Genomic DNA, 24,215 nt, shown 5'->3' with positions numbered 1-24,215 from the left:
CTGCCATCCCATTCTACTCTGCACACAAGGCGAACAGCACCAGGAGGAGGAGAGAGCCACGCAACCAAGACTCATCTTGGAGGTAAATGGTCTACAGGCTCCTGGTGCTCCTTCATTAAAGCTGTGTGTGTTGCAAATGCTGGCAAACCCGTGCCAGGAAAGCTTATTCCTTGACTGCTTTGTCTCTTCTGGGGTCAGGAAGCCAGAGCCAGGCATCCTGAGCCCTGGCCTCAGACAGGAGACCACCGGGAACTGCAGGGACAGCAGCATGTGCCAGCACTGTCCTCTTGAGCCCTCCAGAGCTACACGAGATCCCAGTGGGCTGGAAGAGTGTTTGTACCTCCTCGGTGGGAACAGGAGCAGGAGGAAGGAGCTGTACCTGAGATGTCACAGTAGGCTGCCTCTTGGTAGACTCTGGCTTCTTTGGGCTTAAAGATCACATTGATTTCAAGTGAAGAATTTGGCAAGATATCTCCCTCCTGAAACAGAAGTGACAGCAAACCATTTATCTTCAAACAGCACATTCTTGTTGCCACTACAGCCCTGTAAGCCTTTATTTAGAGCATCAGCAAAGAGCAAGGAGCAAGCAACACTTGTCAACAGAATTTAGAGGAGAGCTTGGAAGCAGCTGCAGAAACACCTTCCAAAGTCCCTCGCCTTTACTGGCACCCGGACGGGGCTTTTGTTACCCTCAGAAGAGACTGAGCTCTGGCTCAGGGATTTAAGTCTGGGCCACGCTACCAGTTTCTGCAACTGTCTGCTGCTTCCTCAGGGTCTTCTCTCTCTGCTGCTCTCCCACAGGATCCTGGCACTGGTGCTCAGGCCCAGGAAGCCTTGTCACACATTTCAGCAGGCACCCCTGGTTTCTATAGGCTCTCACTTCCTCCAACTGCCTTAAGCAAAGGCACCTCGTACAGCCCTTCAGCCCCTAGCATTACAAATACACTTGACGTAAGTAGCTACACCTCTGGCAACCGTAATAACGCTCTACAGGAATTCAATATTGAGTTGACGGAAGCAGATAAAAACAACAGAGTCATTTTTCTATCAGCACAGCCAGGCTCTGATTCCACTCTGCTCTTGGCTATTCTCAGGAATCTGTCCAGAAGAGCCTTGAACTGACTGGAGCCTCCAGCACTCCTGCAGCATCAGTATTTACTAGCTACGGTTCTGCCACTGACACAGCACTGACAGCTTAGAGGACAGCCCCACAAAAATTAAAGAGCTACAACATGGGAAGTTATTGGCCTGCAGCTGCAAGTAGTTCCCTGATGCACAACCTGCTCTGAGTCAGGACAACACAGGCAAGGACAGGCAGAGAAGAACCCTTTCAAACACCAACCGCCAGTAACTGCAAAGTCTGAAAGAGTAAAGTCACTTGGATTCTTCTCAAAACCTGCACAAAGTCCCCATGTGGGACAGGAGACACTGCCCATGACACAAAGCACTTGCTGCCCCAGCCTCCTCCCCTTCCTGCATCCCCATTCCTCTAGCCAGGGCAGCTGGAGCTGCCTCAGTGCCTCAAGGCATCTGTCTGACTCTGCAGTTGATCCCGGCCCCAGATAACCCAAACTCAACATCACAACCCTGAGCTGCCACTGCACCAAAAAGTACAGCTTCAGCAAGAACCTGGAGAACACTGCAAAGGTGCATCTCAAACAGTGAGGAGTGCAAAGGAGAGCCCAGCAGGGTTACTGCGAGTGCCCAAGGCCCTGGGGGCATGATTTGCTCCATACCGAGACCACACTGACTGCTGGCATCATTCTGTACACACTCTTTAACTAGTGCAGGAGGGAGCTTAGAGCTTTGGGCACGTGCCATTGCTTCCTTTACAAGCTAATCAGAGGAGGGTGCAGCACACACACCCCCTTGCCAGGGATGATGCCTTGCTGGCCACCAAGCACCACAAAGCCATCCAGAGAGGCACCACAATCATCACAAGGGACACATCTCCATACATCCAAGATGCTGCTGGGTCCCAGGGCACAGCCAGATTACACTTCTCTAAGGCACCTGAGGAACAAGCTTATGGGCTAGCACTAAAGCCTCTCCTTTTCTAGGGATCAGCACAGCTCTCAGGAACAATCCTGATACAGCACCCCCACTCAAGCCTTGCATTCATAGCCTCCATCCCAAGAGAACTGACCCAGCACTTAGCAGGCTCAGGTCTCCTGAGCTCCTGACAGGAAATCACCATCCAGCAGGATTCAGTGTATTGGCATGGAAACTTTTGGCAGTCTCTCCACAGAGACATTCCCTGGATCGGCAGGGAAGCTGTAAGCCAGAGCGTTTAACTCCGATGATGGAAGGCCAGGAGACATCATCAGTTACACTTTATCCTACTATTCCATGGCCAAACCACATTCTTGAAAGACAGACCTACACTGGGAAACCCTTCGGCACTTCTCCCTTCATTACTGCTCTAGGGCAGACCACAAAAGCAGAACACTATTTCTCTCGGGAAATTACAATAGGCTGTTGAAGAGGTTCTTCACATGCCTGCTACTCCCCAGCAAAAAGAACTGCTGGATAAAAGGATGTGCTTCATCCCCCAGCCTTGCACACTGGTGACACATGCGGATGAGCCTCGGGACACCTCAGGAGCCAGCGCTCTGCCCACGAGAGCAGGTTCTCTAGAGGATGGCAGCTGAGGCAGAGTATAGAGAACTACCACGGATGCTACCCAGGACAGCAATAAAGCTCTGCAGTGCTCTCAACAGGACACTGCAACACTCCTGGCTTCACGGCAGGCTCAGGCTGTGACGGCAGGTGCCCTAAAACACAGACGGTGGCTGCAGGTGATACAGCACAAACCCCTCAGCTCTCAGACCCTGGCTTTGCTGCACCAGAAAGCAACGGCACCCAGGAGGGGATGGCACACCACGACTCACAGCTACACAAGTGATCCCTGGGCGAGAGCCAACGCTAATTACACACAGATCCTATTGCTCCTTCCTCAGCCCCTAAATGGTGACAATCTGTGAGACCCCCCCCCAGGCTGCCGAAGAAGAAGCTGGCCTTCAACAGCTGCCCACCACCAGCTGGGGCTGCCCAAGCCACTTGCTTTGCTTTGCAGAGGTGGAAGGTGAGCCACAGAAACCAAGCCAGTGCTCACAGCAAACAATACCCAAAGACAGAGCTGGCAGAGGCAGCACCATCATGACATCCAGAGCACATCCTCTTAGTTCAGGGCACTCAGGAGAAAGGCAGTGCCAAAGCCAACATCTGCCTCTATCCACAAATGACTCAACTCTCAGCCCCCACTGGAAATGGGGCCTCTGCCAAAACCTGAAGGGCTCTGCAGGATCCTCTCGTTTGGATGGGGACCAGCTTGGCTCCCAGCTCAGGTGGACATTTGTGGGAACAAACAACACCGCTACCTGCTGGCCCAGCCTCTGGATCAACAACAGCAGAACTTTCATAACCTGGATGTCTGGAAGACTGCCTCCACCAGCTCAAAGTTAGCACATGGCACTGAGGAGTCAATGACAGGCAAGCACAGGGCATGGTGGCTTGTCAAGGTCAGTGCCATGGTAACAAATCCTTGCCCTCCCTTGCCTCTCATTTCCCTTTCCAAGGAGTCAGCTCCCACAGGTTGCAACGTGACTTACAGCTAAGCTGTGGTGGGGAGGATGCAGCACAAAGCAAGGACTGTGTCCTGTGGTAGCCACCTGAGCTTCCATCACAGCTGCTTCTGCTGACATCTCATAGGGATTTGCAGAAAGGAATTAAATTCAACATGAGATGTGCTTGGAAAGTCAGAGCTGCACAACAGCTCCTTCCCCACGGGCCTGGAAGCTGCTCCAAATGTTCCCCCTCACATGGCAAGTCCCAAAGCACTGCCTCCTCTGTCCTGGTCTGATCTGCAGCCAGGACTTAACCCTAGACATGCTGAAGTGACCTGCTGCAGCTTCTGCAGACAGCAACACCTGAAATACAGGCAGCTGATGCTCCACTTAGCAAAGCTTCTGCACAAGCCCTGCAAAGCCATCCTGCCCACAAAGCACTTCCAACACCACTGTCCCTCCACCAGCTTCCTAACCTCTGCAAGCAATCACTTCCTCCAGTCACTTGTCACCAGGGGTTGATGATTTCTAGAGGGTGCTCCCACAAACCACAGGCAATTGATGCCAACAAGAGAGCAGCTGCTTCTGGCCAGGCCGTCCGAGGCAGCAAGGTCCTACCTCTGGGGGGGCCTCCCCAGCACATTCAAGAGCAGTGCAAGAAGGGGGTTGGTCCAAGCTCAAAGTTACAGGGCCATCGACAGACAACACGGTGTGGAAGTCAGTGGCAGGGGATCTGCACATTCTACATGTGTAAAAGAGGGGAAAATACTGTCAGTTGGAGTAAAGACACGCACATGTCAGGGGGAACGCAGACACCAGCAAGACTCTCCATGGGAAAAGGACTGTTCCATAAAGAATGGAATTCATGGAAATCAAGAAACTGATAACACTGCACAAGACAGCAGGGGAGAGACTCCTGTAGGAGCCTGCTTTGATTCAGCCCTACAGCAAACCGTGCAACAGGAACACGGCCATTTAGGAAAGGTTTCCACTCACAGCTTGGGGCCAAGCTACACTTCATGTCTCTGCATCATCACATCTTGATGTGGACAGGACTCAGCCACAATTCCGGACCTTCCCTTAATGCACCTCAGGAGCTCAAGAGCAGCTTAAGCTCATTGTGGAGACACAGCAACTGGAATGAAGCAGGAGCCCTGGGGCACACTCCAGAACCAGCTCACACACCACAGGATGCTCTGAAGGCTCAGCTCAGCAGCTCCCACTCTCCCCAATATCCCTGCTGCTCTGACACAGTCTCTTGCTCACATCGTGCTGCTGCCAGCTACAGTGCTGTGAGACCGCACTTGTGCTGGCACTGGTGGCTCTCAGCCTTACATGCGCTGCAGGAGCAAGCAAGAAGAGAACAGCAGCCCCTTCCTCAAAAACAAAATCAAAACATAAACTAGTTTCACCCACTGGAAAAGAAAGAAGAGGTTGGGATTATTCCAGGCTTCACTCCAAGATGAGAAGGGATGTTGCACTGCTCAGACAGCAGCCATTCTTCAGCTCAGACCATCTGAATACCCACAGCCACGGCTCTGGCTGATTGAAGGACATGGGGGTTTTGCTTGCATCACCAGGAAAGTGAGCAGTTTTCTCTACCTATCTGCAGTAGAACTCAAAAAGCTTGTTTAAACCTGCCAGCCTCGTGTCCAGGCTCACAGACGACACTGGAAGGGACACTCAGATGTGGTATACATCCAGGTTTTAGGAATGGATTGCTGTCCCCCCGATTAAACTTGGGCTCAATTTGGACTCCTTTCCACAGGAGATCATTTCATTCTGCAGGTCAGGATGTGAACTAACAGTGCACCAGTGGCCTTTCTTCACCCCCATGCGCTACATGGAAATGTGTCCTTACAGAGAGTAACTGATACCTCTGAACACTGTGAGGACACTCATGAAGTGCCCTTGAGTCACAGCCCTTGCAGCAGAGCCCAGCCTGGGGTCGGCTCTTGCTGCTGCTCAGAAATGCTTTCTGCAACAAGCGCCCCCAGCCTCACCAGAAACCTGAAGTCTCCTCTCTTGGCACATGGAGCAGCTGACGTGGGATCTGCCAAGGGACCTCATTCAGAGAGGAGAAGGACGAGGAGCAGGAAGGGAGGTTCTCAGCCATCACTTACCATGGGCACAATGGTGAAAATATCACTGCAGAAAGGTGTGGAGTCTCCCTGCACCTCTGTCCCCTGGTTCTGGGAGGTGCAGATGGGAAGGGAAGGGTGTTCTCTGAGAGGGGGGACCACCCCGTGCTCCTTAGGAACATCAACCAGCTTGTCCTCTTTCTGCCTCTGCAGCCTGTGCCATGGGAGAGACGAACCAAGCAGATCATTGAAGAAGCAGCAGATTTGCAGAGCCTGTCGTGTCCGTGCACGGCCAGCAAAGCACTTGGTGAGGAAGAGCAGCAGCTCAGCACGGGGCTGACCCTGAGACACAGGCTCCCCCATGGATCCTATTATTCCCAGCACAGCAGCGAGTTTTACTCCTCACTGAGAAGCTCACCAGAGGTTTCTTAAAGCTGGCAGCCCTCAAGAAAAAGCCTCCTGCACTGGGAGGGGAGAAGCAACCGGGTTTCAGCTGCACTTTACCAGCAGCACACTTTTCCCCTTCCCTTTTGCACCCACAGGGATGAGAAGACAGTATCTGCACTGCCTTGCGCCAGAGGATCCCGGTGCACTTCCAAAGCAAACCAATGGGTTTGGCATCCCACCACTTCAGTGACACAAATGTGTTTCTGTGCATGAAAACAGAGGTGCCAAGAGAGGAAGGGACTTTGCCCAGCATCACCCAGGAAAGAAGTCAGGACCAGCATCTCTGAATGCAAACCCTACGCTGAGCCTTGAACCACCTCATCTTTTCCATCATTTTGGCCTCCTCTGCAGAGCTGCAATGCAGTTAACCTCTGCCTTTATTGCTGGTTGCAGCAGAAATCATTCTAGTGGTTAGAGATCACAAGCAGGAGATGAGAGGGGAGCAGTGCTGCACAGTGGCTGCTCCTTACTGGGAGCCTGAAAAGTCGCACAAGGATTCCCCAAGTCACAGAAGCTTTTAAGTCTCATTTCCAGTTCATCCCCCCAGGCTGTCAGTGTTTCTCTGCTGCCTGAAATGGCAATTTCAAAGCTTCACCAGAGGCACCCTTGGAAGAACCTGCCCCATCTCTCACCACCAGGATGACACAGGTTGCTGAAGCCCAAAAGCACTTCCAAGTCCTGGCTGCCCTCCCTTCCCTGCACAGCCCTCCCCCTCCACATCTACCCAGCCTAGGAGCAAGGCCAGAAACACCTCCTTGGGCCAGAAACCAGGACACTGGAAGGCAATTCCCCAGCCTACAGCAGGACGGCCTCCACCTTCTGGGCCAACCGAGCACTGTATCCTGCGTGTGGCTGGAAAAGGAGCCTGACACCTTAGCAAAGAAACTGCTTGAGTATCATAAGAGTTGTGCCACCTGCAGCTCTTCAGTGCTACTGCTCAGTGCAGTCCCAGGTACCGAGTGCTGACACCTGCCTCAGTCTCATGGACCCTCCGCAGTGCACGCAGCTCTGAACTCAATAGTTTGTGGCTCCCAAACATGAATTTGCCCTCTGAGGCAAGCCAGTGATTGCAATCAACCTTTGATACACGGGTAACCAATGTACAGGGGGGTAATACAGAGAAATTGTACAAGGGAGTTAAAGGAATTCCTTTGCTTAAACAAAAGTATTGTCTGTCCTAAGTACCTGCCATTGCCATCTTGCCAAGGCATTGATCACTGCTGGAGGGGAAGAAACAGATGCTAATTCTACTGACAAAAGCAGATGAAAGGTCCTGCTGATAGGCGGCAGGAGAGGCAGACTGGGTGACCAAGCCTTAAGACCATGACAAAAGCACAGGTGTTGGGTCCTACTGATAAGCGGCAGGAGAAGCAGACTGGGCGCCGACTAACCCTAAATCCATGTCTGAAGATTAAAAGGTGTAAAGGTTAAGAAGAGGAAGACTCATTTACTTCATCTTGAAGACCCCTGCCCATGACCAGAAGGGGCACTGCGCAAGTGCAAAGGACCTTCCGGCTCATTATAATACGAAGCGGGGATAGATAATAAATATGTATAGGCGGATTGAGCAACCTCATGTCTATGTATACCTTAAGAGAATAAGTGTAAAGGGAGAACAACCCTGAGGTGTGCATGCTTTGCAGGAGCTATCCCCATGCACCTCAGCGCTGAATAAAAGCATACCTACTTTATAACTTTAACTAGTTGTGGAGTCTATCCGCGTATCACTTCGGCGAGCCAGGCAGGAGGCCTCTGTCCGGCTGCAGGATCGGCCAAGGGGTGGACATCCTCGGCGCCACAGGCTGTTTGCCTGGAGGACCTCCACTTCTCGTCTGCTCACTGCGGGGACAGACAACAACCTGTGCCGGCTGCGGAGAAACGGTATGTTTGGGGTTATGGTGATTTGGGTTTTGGTAATTTAGGTTTTGGTAATTTAGGTTTTGGTAATTTAGGTGGCCTGTAAGGCGTACGCGTGGCCCGGGGCTGCTGGTAAGGCGCGCAGAGACGTCTGGCGCACAGCGAAGTTCCCCTTGGTTGGTATGGCTTGCAAGCGGGGGGCTCGCCGACCGATAGAGCGGCTGCTAGCGATCCTGGGAGCGGATCGGGTGAGCCCGGGTTTTCGCTGTATCCCAAGTTTTGGGAGCCAGGACGGACCTGCTAGGGGGGCAGGTGAAGGGTAAGCGAACCCACCAGGTTTCTGCTGTATCTCAAATTCTGAGAACCGTGAGGAGGGTAAGCGGAACCATAGTGTGAGTGGGGGATCCCATGTGTAACTTTGTGTTTCTGTGTGACTGAGACGTAGCATAGCTACGAAGCGAGTGTGGAGTCCCAATCCGCGGTTCCGTGTCTCCGCGAGGAGAGCGGCCGGAGACTGACGAAGTGTCTGTGTTTTGTGGTCCTGTCTCTGTCCTGTGTATAAGATTAAAAGAAAAAAAAAGAGAGAAAAAAACACAAACTGGAAAAAAAAAATTGTAAAAAATGTAAAAAAGAAAAAATTTAAGAGGCATGATTGCAAAGGTTTTCTGTAACTGAAACTTGTGTAGGTGCTCTCATATTTTCATAAGTGCATTTGCAGAGCACTGAGAAGCTATAGAGATCTGTAAAAGATTGACTGAAATGGGAGCCGGTCAAAACAAGGAAATTCTGAGGAAAAGCCCATTGGGTTACATTTTGGCTCATTAGAAAGAACTGAGAGGATCTTCTGGGGCCTCTGTAAACAAGAAAACGTTGGTAAAATATTGTAACCAATGCTGACCTTCATATACTTTGGAAGATGAAGGAAAATGGCCCAAAAATGGAACTTTGAATTATGATACATTGTTATAATTAATGTTGTTTTGAGGTGACAAGGAAAATGGAATGTATGCAGATGTGACAGTGCAAAATTAATATACCTCTTCCTGATCCCTTAATTTTTGCTTTGGAAAAGAACAGGAAAAACTAAAAGCTAAAGAAATGTTGTTCAGATTGTGATACTGGGGAAAGATGTTTAAAGTTAAGGAGGGAGCTCGAGCAGCTCCTGTGTTGTATGTATTGTATGTTGTATGTGTTGTATGTGTTGTATGGGATGGGTGCCGGGATAGACAAACAAGTGGAAACAGACATGTTGATAAATGCGGACTGGGAGTAAAGGAGGAAACATGGAAAGTGGATAAAAAGAAAGCGGTTGCTTTGAAACTGGTGGAGAAGGAATGTTGAGCAGAGGTGGGGGAGTAGGCTCTTCTGTGGAACCAGATCGGTGTGTGTGCTATGGGGAGTCTGGACCCTGGAAGTGAGACTGCCCTGGAGGGGGATGCCATGGGGCAGCTCCAGTGAATGAATTAGAACAAGAATGACATAAAAGCTGGAAAGAAGAGAGTTTATCCCCTCGTTGGGAGGGACCTTTTCTTGTTCTTTTAACTACAGAAACGGCAATAAGAACTGCTGAAAAAGGGTGGACACACGCGTCATGAGTGAAAGGAACCATAAAGGAAAGTTGTGACTGAACCCGGAGACACCAAGCTGACCCTCAAGAGGACTCGGATAAGTAACTGAGGGAATTTATATTGACTCCTGTAAATTTGATATGGGAAATGCAGATATAGCTGAAATTATTTTAAGAGCCAAGTGTCCCAGTTGTTTGAAGTATATTATTACTGGTAGGGGAGACCACGAATAGTTTTTGAGAAATCAATTACAGTTCTTTTTGCATTCGGTGTGAAATTACCACCTCGTTGGAATAGTTGTTGTGGGGTATACCTTTAACCTACCAGAGAGGGCAAGACCGGAGGGAGTCGGTGCTGCAGCTGAAAAGGTCTGCCAAGGGCTGCAAGCCCTGGGGCTGTGACCGCTGAGCACTATGATCCTGACCGTACCTCTTTTGGTGTCGGTTCTGATAAGAACCATATGGGAAAATGCCGTGGCTTTTAAAAACATTCACAACTGTAGTTGAATGCATTACCACAACTAGAAGAAGGGGGATAACCTCTAAAACCTTGGTCTATCACACTGTTTATGAATGCAAAGGAACAAAGATAGGCAGTTGCATATATAATCAAACTCAGTGAGAACAAATTCAGAAGAAGGTTAATTGGAATAAGTTATGAAGTTATAACCAATTCGAGTACCTCACTGTCAATAATTTTTGATGCATGTGATATTATAGATGATAATTTAGATACTAATTGTGGAAGTTCAGAGTGGAGGTGGTACTATAGTAGCCAACCAAAATATATTTGCCCAGGTGAATACCAATGTCACATAAATCCTGATGATGTACCTAGTCAAACGGCTAGATATCAGTCATCACACCTCTGTGGAAGAAAAGGATGGTCTTGTGTATGCTGGAATACTGCAGGCTGGAGATATGACTATCAATGTAAGACTCTATGAGGTTTAATAGCAGGAATATCTGTACAACCCGTGCCTGCAAGCCAGTGAATTTAACTGAAATTTAACTGGAAAATTGGAAACAGAAAAAAAAAAATAACTAAAATTGGACTTAAAATATATGGAACTGGAGAAGACCCAAATGTGATTATTAGTATTAAGATCAAAGAAAAATATAAAGAGTCAATACAACATCATGTATTATCATGAAATGGAAACTGGAGTCCAATATGAAATTCCCACAGTTGCTAAAAAAATCTCTTTGTAAATCTTGCTGAATATATAGCTAAAGCATTGAATGTAACTAACTGCTGTGTTTATGGGGGAAATAACCGGGGAGAGAGATGGCCCTGGGAGGCAATGGAGAGTAATATAAGTGACCCTGCAATCTGGAAAAATCTAAAAGGGAACAAATGGACCAGGCCAACAATGGCAGATTGACTTTACAGAACTGCCAAGGAAGGGGGATATAGGCATTTGTTACTAAATTGAATAATAATCAAATGGTTTGCTGTCTTGGATTAAAGGACTCTTTCTTTGCTTAATATTGGCCAAAGAAAACCAGAATTTATTGGCTTTTGAATAAGGAAAATCCTGGCACTGTAAGGAAAACTCAACTAATTTGGACAGTATTACCTGAAGGGTTTAAAACCAGTCCGACGAGTTTTGAAATCAGTTAACACTGGAACTAGAAACATGGAATCCACCACTCAGAGGGACTCTGTTACAATATGTGAATGACCTATTAATTGCTACAGGAACAAAGGAAGAATATGTCTCGTTAATGGTGGGATTGTTGAATTTTCTGGGACTGAATGATTATCAGGTATCCAGACAAAAGGCCAAACTAATTCAAACCTGAGTTTCCTACCTAGGATATGAAACAACAGGAGAACACAGAAGTTGGAACTGCTAGAAAAGAAGCCATTTATCAAACACCACAACCATCAGCCATCAAGGAGTACGTACCTGGGAATGACTGGATGATGCAGACATGGATACATGATTATGGTGTTCTGGTAAGACCACTATATGAACTGTTAAAAGAAACCTCTCTCTTTGGAATAGACTGATTCTGTAGAGGAGGGCTTTAAAACAGAGCTAATGAGAACTACAGCTCTCTGACTTGCTATATTCCTATGAAGAGGGAATAGCTTTGGTCCTTGCTCAGAAGCTAGGACCCTATAAGAAGACAGTGGTGCATTTTTCAAACCAGCTGGATGAAGCAAGCAAAGGATAGCCCAGATGCCTCTGCAGTTGTCATGAACATTGAAAAGGCTTGCAAATTTACCTTGGGACAAAAGATTACTGTACTAGTGTCTCATGTTGTATTAGCAGTTCTGGAACAGAAAGAAGCCCACTGGTTATCTCCTTCATGGTTTTTTTTTGGTTTTTAAATTTAAGCTGGTGACTCTGATCAGGAAACTGGAAATAATTTGGCCAATATTGAAGACAAACAAGAAGCTGAATCCCTGATGGCAAACTTAACAATTGAGAAATCTAAACCTAGATATACACAGGAGGATAGAAAATTGATTGAAGATCTCAAAGGACAGGAAAAAAGGGGGTTGGGTTCAGATACATGATGGGCAAATTTTAATTCCCTGTAATCAACTATGGAAAATACTTCAGGAGGAACCTAATAAAACTCATTGGGGTCGCAACTCTTTGTATAAATACTTAGGCAAATTGTAGGAAGGAGAAAATAGAAATCAAATTGGTACAACTGGGGAGGAAGCTACCCAGGACAGTACTGGCAAATAAATTTTCCTGAGTGACCAAGAACAGGTTACCAATATTTGTTGGTGTTAACCGATACTTTTTCAGGGTGGTCAGAAGCATTCCCTTGTAGAATAAATAATGTAAGACAAGTAATTGGAACATCGTTGTATGATATACCTTGTTTTGAGTACCAGAGGCAATTTCTTCCGACCGAGGCTCGCACTTTAGAGCAAAATAGTTACAAGAAACTAGCAAAATTAGAAGCTGATTGGCAACTACATGTACCATACAGGCCCCAGGTCAGTGGGCAAGTAGAAAAGATGGTTCATCTGATCAAAACATCAGACTGGTAAAATATGTCAGGAAATAAATTAATATTGGTACCAAGCCTTACCACTGGCTCTATTAAGGCTTTGAACTAAACCTCGGTCGAAAGAAAAGGCTAGACCATGTAAAATTTTATATGGAAGACCATATGGGGTCCAACAGGGAGTGCCTCTCCAAGTGGGAGAAGAAAACCACGTGGCTGGAACTCGAAGCAGAGGACTGGAGAGTCTAGTACATAATATACAACCTGGAGATTATGTATACATAAAATCTTTCAGACCACAGAGGAAGAAGATCTCGAACCAAGGTAGAAGGGGCCGTTCCAAGTATTACTCACAACTTTCACTACTATCAAAATTAGAGAACAAAGCGTCTGGATTCAAAAAGGCTCCAAAAGCTCCCTGGAAAATCACATCGAACGGTAATAACAGAAGGGCAGTACAAGTGCTGCACATACTACATGAAGCTTGGCCTAATTAGGTGTATACCTGGCTGCTAGTGTCCGTTTGGTGTACACCCACAAGAGGCAACAGGCATCCTGTGGTTTACAGTCACAGGGGACAGTGAGCATCTTGTGGTTTGGGTCCGCAAGACACAGTGGATGTCTTGTACAAAAAGGTTTTAGGTGTAAAACAAGAGGCAGCGGGCGTCCTATGGTTTACAATCACAGGAGGCAGTGGGCATCTTGTGGTTAGGGTCCTGCAAGACACAGTGGGTGTCTTGTAGAAAAAGTTTTGGTTTTTAAGCAGCAAGCATCTGGTGGTTTGAGTCCTGCAAGATACAGTGGGTGTCTTGCAGAAAAGGTTTTGAGGATTTCAAAGGTATGTGCTGCATGAAAGTAATCTGACCATTCTGAATCAATCCATGCTAAGCTGGGAAAACTGCAGGAGAATATGCAAAAGCTTAAAATTGTTGGAAGTGGATTGGATGAGGAGTTACTGGATGGTTCAGAGATATACTTAACCAAGGCCTTCTCCAGGTAACATGGATAGGTCTGTCATAAATAATAGAGTAAAAGAATTTACTCACTTTATAGAAAAAGGGGAAACTGATACACGGGTAACCAATGTACAGGGGGGTAATACAGAGAAATTGTACAAGGGAGTTAAAGGAATTCCTTTGCTTAAACAAAAGTCTTGTCTGTCCTAAGTACCTGCCATTGCCATCTTGCCAAGGCATTGATTACTGCTGGAGGGGAAGAAACAGATGCTAATTCTACTGACAAAAGCAGATGAAAGGTCCTGCTGATAGGCGGCAGGAGAGGCAGACTGGGTGACCAAGCCTTAAGACCATGACAAAAGCACAGGTGTTGGGTCCTACTGATAAGCGGCAGGAGAAGCAGACTGGGCGCCGACTAACCCTAAATCCATGTCTGAAGATTAAAAGGTGTAAAGGTTAAGAAGAGGAAGACTCATTTACTTCATCTTGAAGACCCCTGCCCACAGGAGGAAGACTCATTTACTTCATCCTGAGACCCCTGCCCATGACCAGAAGGGGCACTGCGCAAGTGCAAAGGACCTTCTGGCTCATTATAATACGAAGCGGGGATAGATAATACATATGTATAGGCGGATTGAGCAACCTCATGTCTATGTATACCTTAAGAGAATAAGTGTAAAGGGACAACCACCCTGAGGTGTGCATGCTTTGCAGGAGCTATCCCCATGCACCTCAGCGCTGAATAAAAGCATACCTACTTTATAACTTTAACTAGTTGTGGAGTCTATCCGCGTATCAATGGACACTGTTCCCGATGCCCTCGGATCAGTGTCCCCTCTGCACCCCCCCCATTCCCTTCTTGTGCTCCCTCCCTCTCCCCGCCATGAGCATCCTCGCCCCGCCCTTCGCCTCTGTGCTCGGCGCCATCTTGGGGCGCACAGGGCCGCGGTCTGGCCCTGACCTCCGCAGCTCTGCTCTCTCCCCCCCGGCTCCCTCGGGCAGCTCCCCAGAGGGATCCAGCCTGGTTCTGTCCCTCCGGAGCTGTCAGCGCCCGAGGATGGAGGGGTCGTGCCGCCCTCTTGCCGACCTTAGGGCTAATGGAGTCGGCACAGGCTGGGGGGGGGCACAGTCTGTGTGGCTGCCCCAGCTCCTCACTTCGGGGTCCATCAAACACTCCCTTGCTGCCTTCCAGGTTTCCTGCTCTTGCAGGGCCTTCCGCAGAGCCTGGATGACTCTCCCCCATGACTGAAGATGTTTCCCACTACCTGAGGACATTGTCTCCTCAGCTAATGCATGAGTACATTTATCCCAAGATTCTGGGGCATGAAGGATCCCGGGATTGGGGAACAGTGGGAGGTGGGAGGACAGCTGCAGTGTACTGGCAGGTGGGGATAGTGTAAAGGGACAACAACCCTGAGGTGTGCATGCTTTGCAGGAGCTATCCCCATGCACCTCAGCGCTGAATAAAAGCATACCTACTTTACAACTTTAACTAGTTGTGGAGTCTATCCACGCATCAGCTGCATACCTTTGTTCTCAGTGAAGATTTATCACTCATACTAAAACCAAATCCTTAAGCCAGTGAAAAGGAGATGAAAAGTAATACAAATAAAAAACCTGCAGTAAAATAGAAACAAGTAAACATGATGTCTCTAATCCAATATTTCCTCTGGGCACTAGGCAGCTCTTAGGGGCTGTAGGACTGCTGCAGCAGGATTGCTTGTTCAGCCTGGAGAATGACAAGGTTTTAGGGGAGAATTCTCTGAGTGAAACCTGATGCATTTCTCCCAGAACACCCTGAAACTGCCTCTTCTCTGCTTTCAGGAAGACTTTTGGCAGATCCCTTCCACGAGCTCTGGTTGATGCAGGCTGAGGGTGTCACTGGAAGGAAGGGGCTCTGCTGGGGGCTCTGGCAGAGCAAGTCCTGCCCTCCAGCAGTGAGGAAAGAGGAACATGGGGGGAGCACGTCCGGGGGTTTTGTGTCAGGTGAAATTCACACGAGATATCAAAGAGCTTTTCGGCAGATCCCATCTGTCCATCAGCTTTGGTCTCAGCTGCCCTCTGCTGGCTCTGTCAGCAGGAAGATGACTTCCCCCAGACTGCTCCAACACACAGCCCTTGGAGTGCAGGGACCCTGCTTGGAAGGACAACCCTGGGTGCCCCCGGCTGCACACCTGGCTGCACAGCCCTGAAACCACCCCCAGGAGAAGGCAGCCATCACATACACCCCTTTGATGGTGCAGTGGGGAATCTGATGCTCCTCCAGCCCCGCCACTGGGAAATTAAAAGGGAGAGCTCACAAGCCCCTGGCAGCCCCAAGGAGCTGTGCCAAGGACTGTTGGTGACCCACACCCGCTGCCTGCAGGCTGCCCTGTAGCCATGTCTGCGGGTGCTCTACCCATCCCCAACGGACCTTCCCGCACACCCTACTTTGGAGACAGATCTTCTACACCACTCTGATCTGACAAACCATGGATCCCTCCTCCCCCATTCCTCCTCTTTATTGGTGTTCTTCTCTGGTTTCAGTTGAGGTTTTCTGGTTCTGCCATCTTTCCATGAGCCTGCACTCGATAAATGCAGGTGTAGTCTGGGTACCCCCAGTTGCTCTTCACAACCAGTTTGATGTGTGAAAAGGCTCTGTGTGTGTTCTGTGAAGAGAGAGACAAAAAACCTGAGGCATTAAGTGTGACAGGGCAATTGATGTTTCTGCCCCTGCCAGCCCTGCTCCTGCTCAGGAGCAAGCTTCCAAAAGTGGGTAGGAGTGGCTGTAGGCATCTGAGGCTCACTGCTGGTACCGGGGCTTCTGCAGAGCCTGGAGGAATGGGAAGGGAGAAGGCACCCTGTGCAACCTGGCCTGCTGGGGACTGCGCCTCCTTCCCTTTGCCCCTTTCCCTCTGCAGCTTGCTCTGTGCTGACAGAGAGGCTGGGGAGGTCCTCCTATGCGTGAGACACTTGGTGTGAAACCCCATGAAGTGCTCGATATCCTCTCTGCCTTCCTCCTGGCAGGTGTGAGGGCAGCAGGAGAAAAGACACGTGTTGTGCTGGGAGGAAAGGACACTGCCCAGCCTGTCAGCAGGCCACGGGGTGCAGTGACAATGCTGCCCTGGCAGCTTTCCCCCCAAGGCATCCCTATTTTTCCTGGCACAAAGATGTTGCTTTGGTGGAGAGGCCACGTGTGCAGCTGGCTCTGCTGAAGGCAGCAGCTGCACCAGGGCTCTCTCAGCACTTCAGCTCCCACAGGAACAACCCTGCCCTTGCAAACCCGTTGCTGCTACCACCACCACACGCTACTCAGTCCTCCCAACTCCACCAGGCCTCCTGGGCAGTGCTCTGGGCCCCTGTGCCAGGGGAGAGAGCATTCACGCTCTTCCTCCCACGGCCTTGCAGGCACTCCTGGTTTTCTCCTGGGCAGCTTGCCCTCGTGCATGGACCGTACCTTCAGAGGGAAGGTCTGAAGGGCCTCTTTTGCCACGTTGTACTCGAACATCCCAAGGAGAGTTTCTTCTTCTCTGTCTGCATTCAATCCCTCCAGGGAAAAGCACAGGGAGGAAGGAGAGAAGCTCAGACTTGTCCCAACAAAGAGGATGTTTGTATGTGCTGGATCAGCACATACTGCATGGGCTGTTATCTACTCAGCCTCTCCTGGGGCTCTAGCAGCAGTTAAGCACTGTCTCCACCTTGTGTTTTATTCAAGAGCCCTGAGGTGCTCTCCCCAGAATGAGTCTTGAGAGGGATGGAACCTCCAGACCCCCTGAAGTATCCTGCAAGTGCATTGCAGAGCTTAGGAGAAAGCAGTACCCGAACCTCCAAGGATGCACAGAGCAAGCAAGTTCCAGTCACCGCTATTCCTGGGGGCCACATGCCAGGCAGAAGCACAGAGCAGAGACTTACAAACACAGCCATGTCTCGGGGGGCGCTGGTGACGGTCCCAGATGGAGAGACCTCTTTGTAGATGTGCTGCACACTGACAGCAGTCAGATGGACTCGTGCTGCCAACCTGATGACCACCTGGCCCTGTTGCCCTTGTAAAGGCCAGCAGTTTCCTGGCGACGTATCCGGCTGCAATCAGAAAGTGAGAGCAAGGAAACGTGAGCCCATGCTCAGTTCAACACAGCTGCTCATTGTAGCTTGAAGCACAGGTGCTGGTGTGTCTGTGGGGTCTATTCCAGCTTGCAAATGATGCACGTGTGAGGAAATGGACAAAAGCAGCAGCCCCTCAGTATTATGGAAAGAGGAGAATACCTGTCACTAAGCCAACCTAGTCAGGGCCTTACAGATACAGCTCTCTGCCCAGTGGCTCTGCAGAGGACCCCCTGCCTCCCACCCCACAAAAGTACTGTTAGAGGTGAGTATGGAAATGAGGTCACCAGGGAGTAAGTCATTCCCCCAGCTGTGCCTGAGGACTGTGGGCAAGATGCAGTAGTTGAGCTCTGTTCCCCTCCGGAGGGGAACCACTGCTTTCTGTCAAGCCCAGGCCTGAGCTCAAGCTTTGGATTCAGGCAACAGATCAGCACTGTGGGCTTGAGCATTACCATTGGACTGAGAGGACAACCCCTAAGGTCAGTCCCCAGCTTTGCAGGAAGGAAACATGCACTGGTGATTTCTGCTGCAATACCTTTAAAATCGTATCAGGAGGGTTGAAAGTGTGGAAGAACCATACAACCTTGCACACCCAATTGTCTTTGCAGTCATATGTCTTCGAAGTTCTCTGCATGTCAATGACAGCACCTGTAAGGAAGGGAGAGCAGGTGACTGCAAGAGGCCACAGACCAGGAGGACGCTGTGCTCAGAGCCTCTTTTTGATGCTGCTGGATGGCTCCATGTCTGTCAGTCCTCTCCTCATCTCCATGCAGGCAGGGGTGCCTAGCTGTGCAGCATGACAGCACCCATATGCCTGGTGTCTGCTCCTCTCAGCACCACAAGCAGAAGGTCTGGGGGTGCTGGTGAATGACAGCAGACCAAAGCCAAGGGCTTGCTTTGCTGTGTGGACAATACAGGATAACCCCTCCATTCCCTTTCCAAATACAGTGATGAGGAAGGGAGCCCCTCCATCAGCCCTGGAATGGGGTGGGGGGGGGGTGGGGGGGCAGTGCCAGTGGCACCTGTGCAGAGGTGGGACCAGGAGGGAATCCAAGAGAGCCACTGCCACAGACCTGCTCTCGGACCTCATGAAGGTCCCCTGCTTTCAGCTCCCCTGCTTTGGAGAGCAGAACCTGGAGGACATCTTCCTCTGGGGAGTGCTACAGACAAGCACATGGCAAGGAGAATGGGATGCTGTGTGCATACCAGAACTTTTCAGGGCCCAGTCATATCTTTCAAAGTAGGTTTCCAAAGCCAGCTTCAGTGCTGCCTGGTTCACCTCCTGCCTCTCCTGGGAAAGACACAAACAAGCACAGAAAATGAGCACATCAGCAGCAGTTCAGCATGGCTACCAGCACCCAGAAAGGCAAAGGGTCAATGTCAGAAACACGAGGCAAGCCTTGTCCAGTAAGCTGAGAGACTGCAGCTGATGTGAGCCACGAGCACAACATCTGTGCCCACGGCCATGGGGTCCTCACTCCCTTGTTCCCACCTTCCACGCTCAGGCCATGTCCACGATGGCTGGCTATGGAAGTGGGTCTGGGTCTCACTGCTGCTCAGGGCCCAGCCAGAGCAGCCGGAGGTGCCCATGCCAAGGGAAGGATGTTGGAAGCCCCCCCACTGCCTGAAGCACCACTTAACCTGGCCCCAGAGAAGGGCCTGGGCAGTGCCAAAGCTATCCCCTGGCAAAGGCTGGCTTGCTGCGCTCAGAAGGCTGAGCCCACTACTAATCCCAAGTAGTGCTTCCTCAGGGCTTCTGCCCAGCCCAGCCTTCTTCAAAATGCAGGGTTACCTTCTTCCAACTGCTTATCTCCACCCTCAGCTGAGCCAACTCCTCCAGCACAAGCTGCAACTTTTGGGTTTGCTCTGTCCAAGTGGTTTGCAAATTCCTGCAGGAACAGGAAAGCAGGAACCGGTCGGCGGATGGTGAACGGTTGTATTCTCTTCCCTTGTCATTCCCTTCATCATTATTATTACTGTGGTAGCAGCAGTGCTTTGTGTTATACCTTAGTTACTGGACTGTTCTCAACCCATGGGAGTTACATGTCTTGGATTCTCCTCCCCATCCCTCGGGGAGCAGGGGGAGAGAGAAGAGGGGGAGTGAGGGGGCGGCTGCATGGTTCTGAGTTACCAGCTGGGCTTAAACCACGACAGGTTGGCTGATGCTTCTGCACAGATCCAATTCCAGCTCAGGAAACATCTCTTACCTCAGCATCTTTGTTTCTGCTGCGGATGCCCATGACAGATCCTGAAAGGGAAAAATGCTGTATTAGAGTATTCACCACCAGAGCTGCTGGGGCTTCCCAGGAGAGGCTTCCCTAGGAAGCCCCGGCAAAAGCTACTGCTTCTTTGGGCCACTCGTGGACACAGAAAAGCCCATGATTTAGCCAGCCACTGTCAGCAATGCTCCCTTGCAGGAGCTGCCTGTCCCAAAGGGTCACCAACCTCTCTCTGTGCCTTTGCTCGCATCGTCCACACCGGCAGTGAGGTCCCACAGTAAACACCAGCTGCAATTGACATGACCGAGAGACAGTTACTTGACCTGGGTTGCAAGTGATCCCTGCAGTGCCGTGGTCTCCTCCTGGTTGCCTTGTGGATGGGGCAGCAGGTAAGCTGAGGAGGTGAGCAACATGGGGTGCAGAGAGAGGACGTGCCTCTGACCGGAAGCCATCACCACAGGCTTCAGGGCATTGTGTAGCCATGAGCTTCAGGTGTGCTCGGTGAGCCAGAGCTATTCCCCGTTTCCCCTTACTGCTCCTGTGAGCCCCGAGACCAGGCTGCAGCAGCCAGGAGAGGTATCAGGAGGGGCATCAGTCACCCTGCACAGCCCCTCTGGGTATCCCCCAGTACAGGCATGGAAATACATACTCCCTTCTTTCGCAGGCTTGCAGACTAAGCAAGCCCTTTGGTCCTGTGGCCAGTGTGGCAGCACGGCTGGGAGGCTACCAGTCTTACTGGTACTTGAAAGCAAGTCCTCGTCAAGGACGTACTCCAGAAGCACTTGGACCATGCGAGTTTCCACACATGGGCCAAAAAGCAAAGCTGGCATCCAGCACAACCAGGCTGTCACTCTCAAACGTTTGCTCACGCAGACTCACCAAGAACCATCAGAAGCAAGAAGACAATGAATTTCAAGCACCTCTTCTTGTGCACAGCCATCTGTTGCCTGAAAAAGGACAGTTTCCCATGTCTGTCAATGAGCCAGGTTTGGAGCAAACCAGCTGGGTTACCACTGCCAGGCAGGAAAGCCACTGTTTTGGAAGCCTGCTGCTGACAGACGGTTGCCAGGGAAGCGCCCAACAGGAACACTTTCTGTCCACACCTTTCCAAACTGCAGCAGCTCTTCCCCGAAAGAACCTCCAGGACTCACTACTCCCAGCAAGTAAAGAGGTTGAGCAAATCAAGACTTGCGGCTCTGCACCCCTGCGTCTGCCTACACAGCAGTCTGTGCCACCATGACCCAAGTCTGGGCCTCTGGCAAATGTGTGGCAGTGAGACTGCCCAGGGGCTTTACACTTGGCTCTCCCTGAGAATGGCCACAACACGAGCAGTGCTCATGAGAGTGGGAAGCTGGCTGAGAAACACCCCTTGCTCTGCCCTTTGCTTGCACTGGCCCTCAGACATCTCCTTTCTCCCCGTGCCCAACACAGAAACATGCAGTACATCCATATTCCTTTCCCCATCTTTGCTTTACAGCAAAGATGCAGCCTGCAGTGGAGGAAGAGGAAGAAGTTGGCGGCAGCAGCAGCAGTCCCCACTGCTTGAAGCACAGCCGGCAGCACAGCCCAATTCTCACCCCCTCCCTCCCTGCACCCTGACCCCTGCAGCATGAGGCTACCGCCTCCCCAAAAGCCCAACAGCAGAAACAGGGTAGTACATACACAGTGAAGATGCACATGGTCAGCAGGGATCTCCACAGGGATGCAAGGGTACCTGCCGGAATGCAAACAAGGCTGAGGACCATCCCCGGGCAAAGAAAGCAGAGAGGAGTTAGGCCTCTCTCGAGGTCTCTTCTCCAGGCTGCTCAGCCAAGAGTGTTTTGGCTCCCTGCAGGGAGGCAAGCACCGAGTCCGAGGCACCACCTCTCTGGGGTGAAGAGGAGGGCAGCCTGCATCTCTCCAGCCACCTGTGACTGTGCCAGACTTGGGGCACAGTGCAGCTCTCTGAGCTCACCCCAAGGACTTCACAGCAAGAACCAGTGCTGAGCTTACTTGCAAGCGCTGTGGCCCTGCCATGAGGCTCTGGTGGCCCTCGAGCGGATGAGCTGGGAGTGGGCTGAGAAAAGCGGTTCCTCAGCTCCACCTCTGTGAAGAGGCTCCTGCGGGAGGGAGAAGAAAAGAAGATGCCGATTGCTCGCAGTGCTTGCTGGCAGAGCAAGCCATGCTTTCAGCCTAGGCCCACCAGAAGGGAGCTTGGCAACGCACAGGGCTCTTGTGCAGAAGCGTCCGTCAGCTTCCCCGTGCTGATCCATGACCATGGCTGTATTAGGCCATGTCCCAGCTACTGTCCAAGCCTGATGCCCCATGCACGAGCAGCCAACTTCGTACCTACTCCCCTGGCCGTGGCTCTGCCCTCCAGCCTCTCCTGCTGACCGTTGGTCAGTCTCCCTCTCCAAGGAGACATTTAAGGCCATTTTCTGTGGTGCCTTTCTCCTTGCCATCTCTGGGCACAGGCAGCCTCCCTGCTCAGCTCTTCCTCCTAAGCTTCAGCAGTCAGGGCTCCTCAGGCAAAACCGGCTCCAGCACCAGCTCCACGCTGCCCTTCCACAGGAGGATCCGTGCCCAGGGCAACAGTCACCTGCAGCTGTGGGCTCCTTCCCTGCCCCACAGCGCTTTATGGGTGCCCAGCTCTGACTCAAGAGCGGCGGCTCTGATGTCACAGTGGGGCTGAGCAGGGCTGCATCTGGGCTCCCCTGGGCAACACGGGGCCTGGACCAGACTGGGGCTTGCAGTGCATGGGAAACAGGGTGAGCTGGAGCTGGGCACTGTGACCACCCCAGCACTTCCTGGCCCTGGGCAAATACAGCTTCTCAGCCACACACACACAGAGGAGGGATGACAAGAACAAACATCTCTCCTGTTGCCATGGGAACTCTGTTGTCCCTGCAATTAGCTCCAAGTGGCTGCCTGTGGACAAGCGTCTGCTTCTCCGAGTCCCTCCGGATGGCCACATCCTGCTTGGGGACAGAGTTGGCCTGGCCAAGGATGAGGGCATTGAAGGCACATCCCTTGGGGACAAGGGCCTTGGGTGACCAGTGTCTAAGTGCCATCCAGCGAGGCGGCTGCAGCCAGAGCCTTGCTGGGGACAGAGTCATTGGCACCCAGCACCTGGAGGCAGCTCTGCAGAGTGGGACTGCAGTGATCTGTGTGGGTATGGTGGCCCCAGGCAGTGGCAGGCTGGTGGCCAGGGCAGGGGATGTTCTGCTCTGTTGTCTGCACTGGGGAGGCCATGGCTGGGGACTGAACCAGACAGGGGCCTGCAGTGCATGGGAAATGGGGTGGGCTGTAGCTGGGCGTTGTGACCACCCCAGCACTCCATCCAGCCGAACCCTCATCTCCCAGTGCCCAGCATTCACCAGTGCTCCCCGCTGCCTCTCGTGACTGAAGATCCCAGTCACCCGGCACTATCCCCACCTGCCAGTACACTGCAGCTGTCCTCCCACCTCCCACTGTTCCCCAATCCCGGGATCCTTCATGCCCCAGGAAGAGGGATCATTGCCAGCCCAGTTTACCCAAGGGATGGTGAGGGGGCAGGGACAGTTCTGCTTAGAGACCCCTGCTCTGAGTCCTGGGGAGAAAGATGGTCCTGGGAGGCAGGCGGTACTGGGAGGTGGTAGTGCTGGGAGGTGAGGGGCACTGGGAGATAGGGGGATCTGGTTTTGGGGGCTGTTGGAGACTGCTTTTGTGTTGGAGCAGTGGGCAGACACCATAGGACTGTGGCTGTCAGGGCTCCTTTGTCTGTTCCCCTTCACCACCCCCAGATGCCTGGACACTTGCATGTCCAGCTGCCTCGTGCAGGAAGCTGGACTGATGTCAGCAAAGGTGGCTGAAGCCATGCTGGAGGCAGGGGTGACTCTGGGCCTAGGCCGGGCTTGCTGCCAGGGCTGCTGTCTCTGCCAAGTCTGGCTTTGCCCTGGGGGCTCTCGGGGAGGGCAAGGAGGAGTCCTGGGAGGGATACCAAAGAGATACCAAAGTGATGCTGATCTTGTCATGTGAGGATTGCCTGACGGATTTTATTTAAAACATGGTGCTGCAACATGGTGGTATTCCTAAAAACCTAACAACAGCAAGTGATCCTTTACTGGTCTGGCATGAATGACTTGGGATTCACCTGTACCATCAGTCTGTTTTCTTTTAGTCTTTACCATCATCTGGCCACTTTCTTCACTGTGGTAGACACATTCTGGAACCTTCTGTAGCAAATAAGTTACCCTGAAAGCACTGACTTGGAGGCTAAGCTAGGATATGTCCTAATATCTTGACAGAAACTGTGGATCTTGAGTTAGCATTTACATTATCAATTGTTAATTCCAGTAGCCATATGATTGGGAAGAATCTGCTCTGTAAGCCCTGTAGAAAACACTTTCTGCCTGAACAGTGAAAGTTTTTTTTCAGTGCAAGTTTAACTTGGACCAACCATGAGTGAATCAGATGTAGATGGCATTCACATATGGTTGATTTATTTT

General features: G+C 51.0%; 2 protein-coding genes across 2 annotated transcripts; both read right to left on the bottom strand.

The window, feature by feature from the left end:
• Positions 1-15,959: 15,959 nt before the first annotated feature.
• LOC117437133 (sperm-associated antigen 4 protein-like) lies at positions 15,960-17,488 on the bottom strand. The gene is made up of 3 exons (XM_034070471.1): positions 17,342-17,488; positions 16,887-16,976; positions 15,960-16,098 (listed from the first exon to the last, which is right to left on the bottom strand). The coding sequence occupies exons 1-3, from the start codon at positions 17,351-17,353 to the stop codon at positions 15,973-15,975; spliced, it is 228 nt and encodes a 75-aa protein (XP_033926362.1). The 5' UTR covers positions 17,354-17,488; the 3' UTR covers positions 15,960-15,972.
• A 444-nt stretch (positions 17,489-17,932) lies between these two features.
• On the bottom strand, positions 17,933-23,219 carry LOC117437159 (uncharacterized). The gene is made up of 10 exons (XM_034070582.1): positions 22,078-23,219; positions 21,742-21,848; positions 21,412-21,463; positions 20,629-20,696; positions 19,976-20,037; positions 19,738-19,778; positions 19,323-19,419; positions 18,737-18,821; positions 18,066-18,178; positions 17,933-17,989 (listed from the first exon to the last, which is right to left on the bottom strand). Exons 1-10 carry the CDS (start codon positions 22,188-22,190, stop codon positions 17,933-17,935), a joined length of 795 nt encoding a protein of 264 aa, XP_033926473.1. The 5' UTR covers positions 22,191-23,219.
• Between the last annotated feature and the right edge of the window lie 996 nt (positions 23,220-24,215).

The sequence above is a fragment of the Melopsittacus undulatus genome, chromosome 18 (assembly GCF_012275295.1).
Source record: "Melopsittacus undulatus isolate bMelUnd1 chromosome 18, bMelUnd1.mat.Z, whole genome shotgun sequence".
NCBI classification, from domain to species: Eukaryota; Metazoa; Chordata; class Aves; order Psittaciformes; family Psittaculidae; genus Melopsittacus; species Melopsittacus undulatus.
Note: the sequence above shows the minus strand (reverse complement) of the source record. Positions and strands in the feature narration are given on the sequence as shown.

What these genes read in the sequence shown, in the direction of transcription:
- LOC117437133 (XM_034070471.1), bottom strand. An exon ending in TTCAGACCTTCCCTCTGAAG is followed by an intron (nt 16,099 to 16,886) that starts GTACGGTCCATG and finishes CTCTCTTCACAG; the next exon opens with AACACACACAGAGCCTTTTC.
- LOC117437159 (XM_034070582.1), bottom strand. Translation starts at nt 22,190, where the DNA reads ATGGCAAGGAGAAAGGCACCACAGAAAATGGCCTTAAATGTCTCCTTG. An exon ending in CAGGGCCACAGCGCTTGCAA is followed by an intron (nt 21,464 to 21,741) that starts GTAAGCTCAGCA and finishes GCATTCCGGCAG; the next exon opens with GTACCCTTGCATCCCTGTGG. An exon ending in ACCATGTGCATCTTCACTGT is followed by an intron (nt 20,697 to 21,411) that starts GTATGTACTACC and finishes GTCCTTTTTCAG; the next exon opens with GCAACAGATGGCTGTGCACA.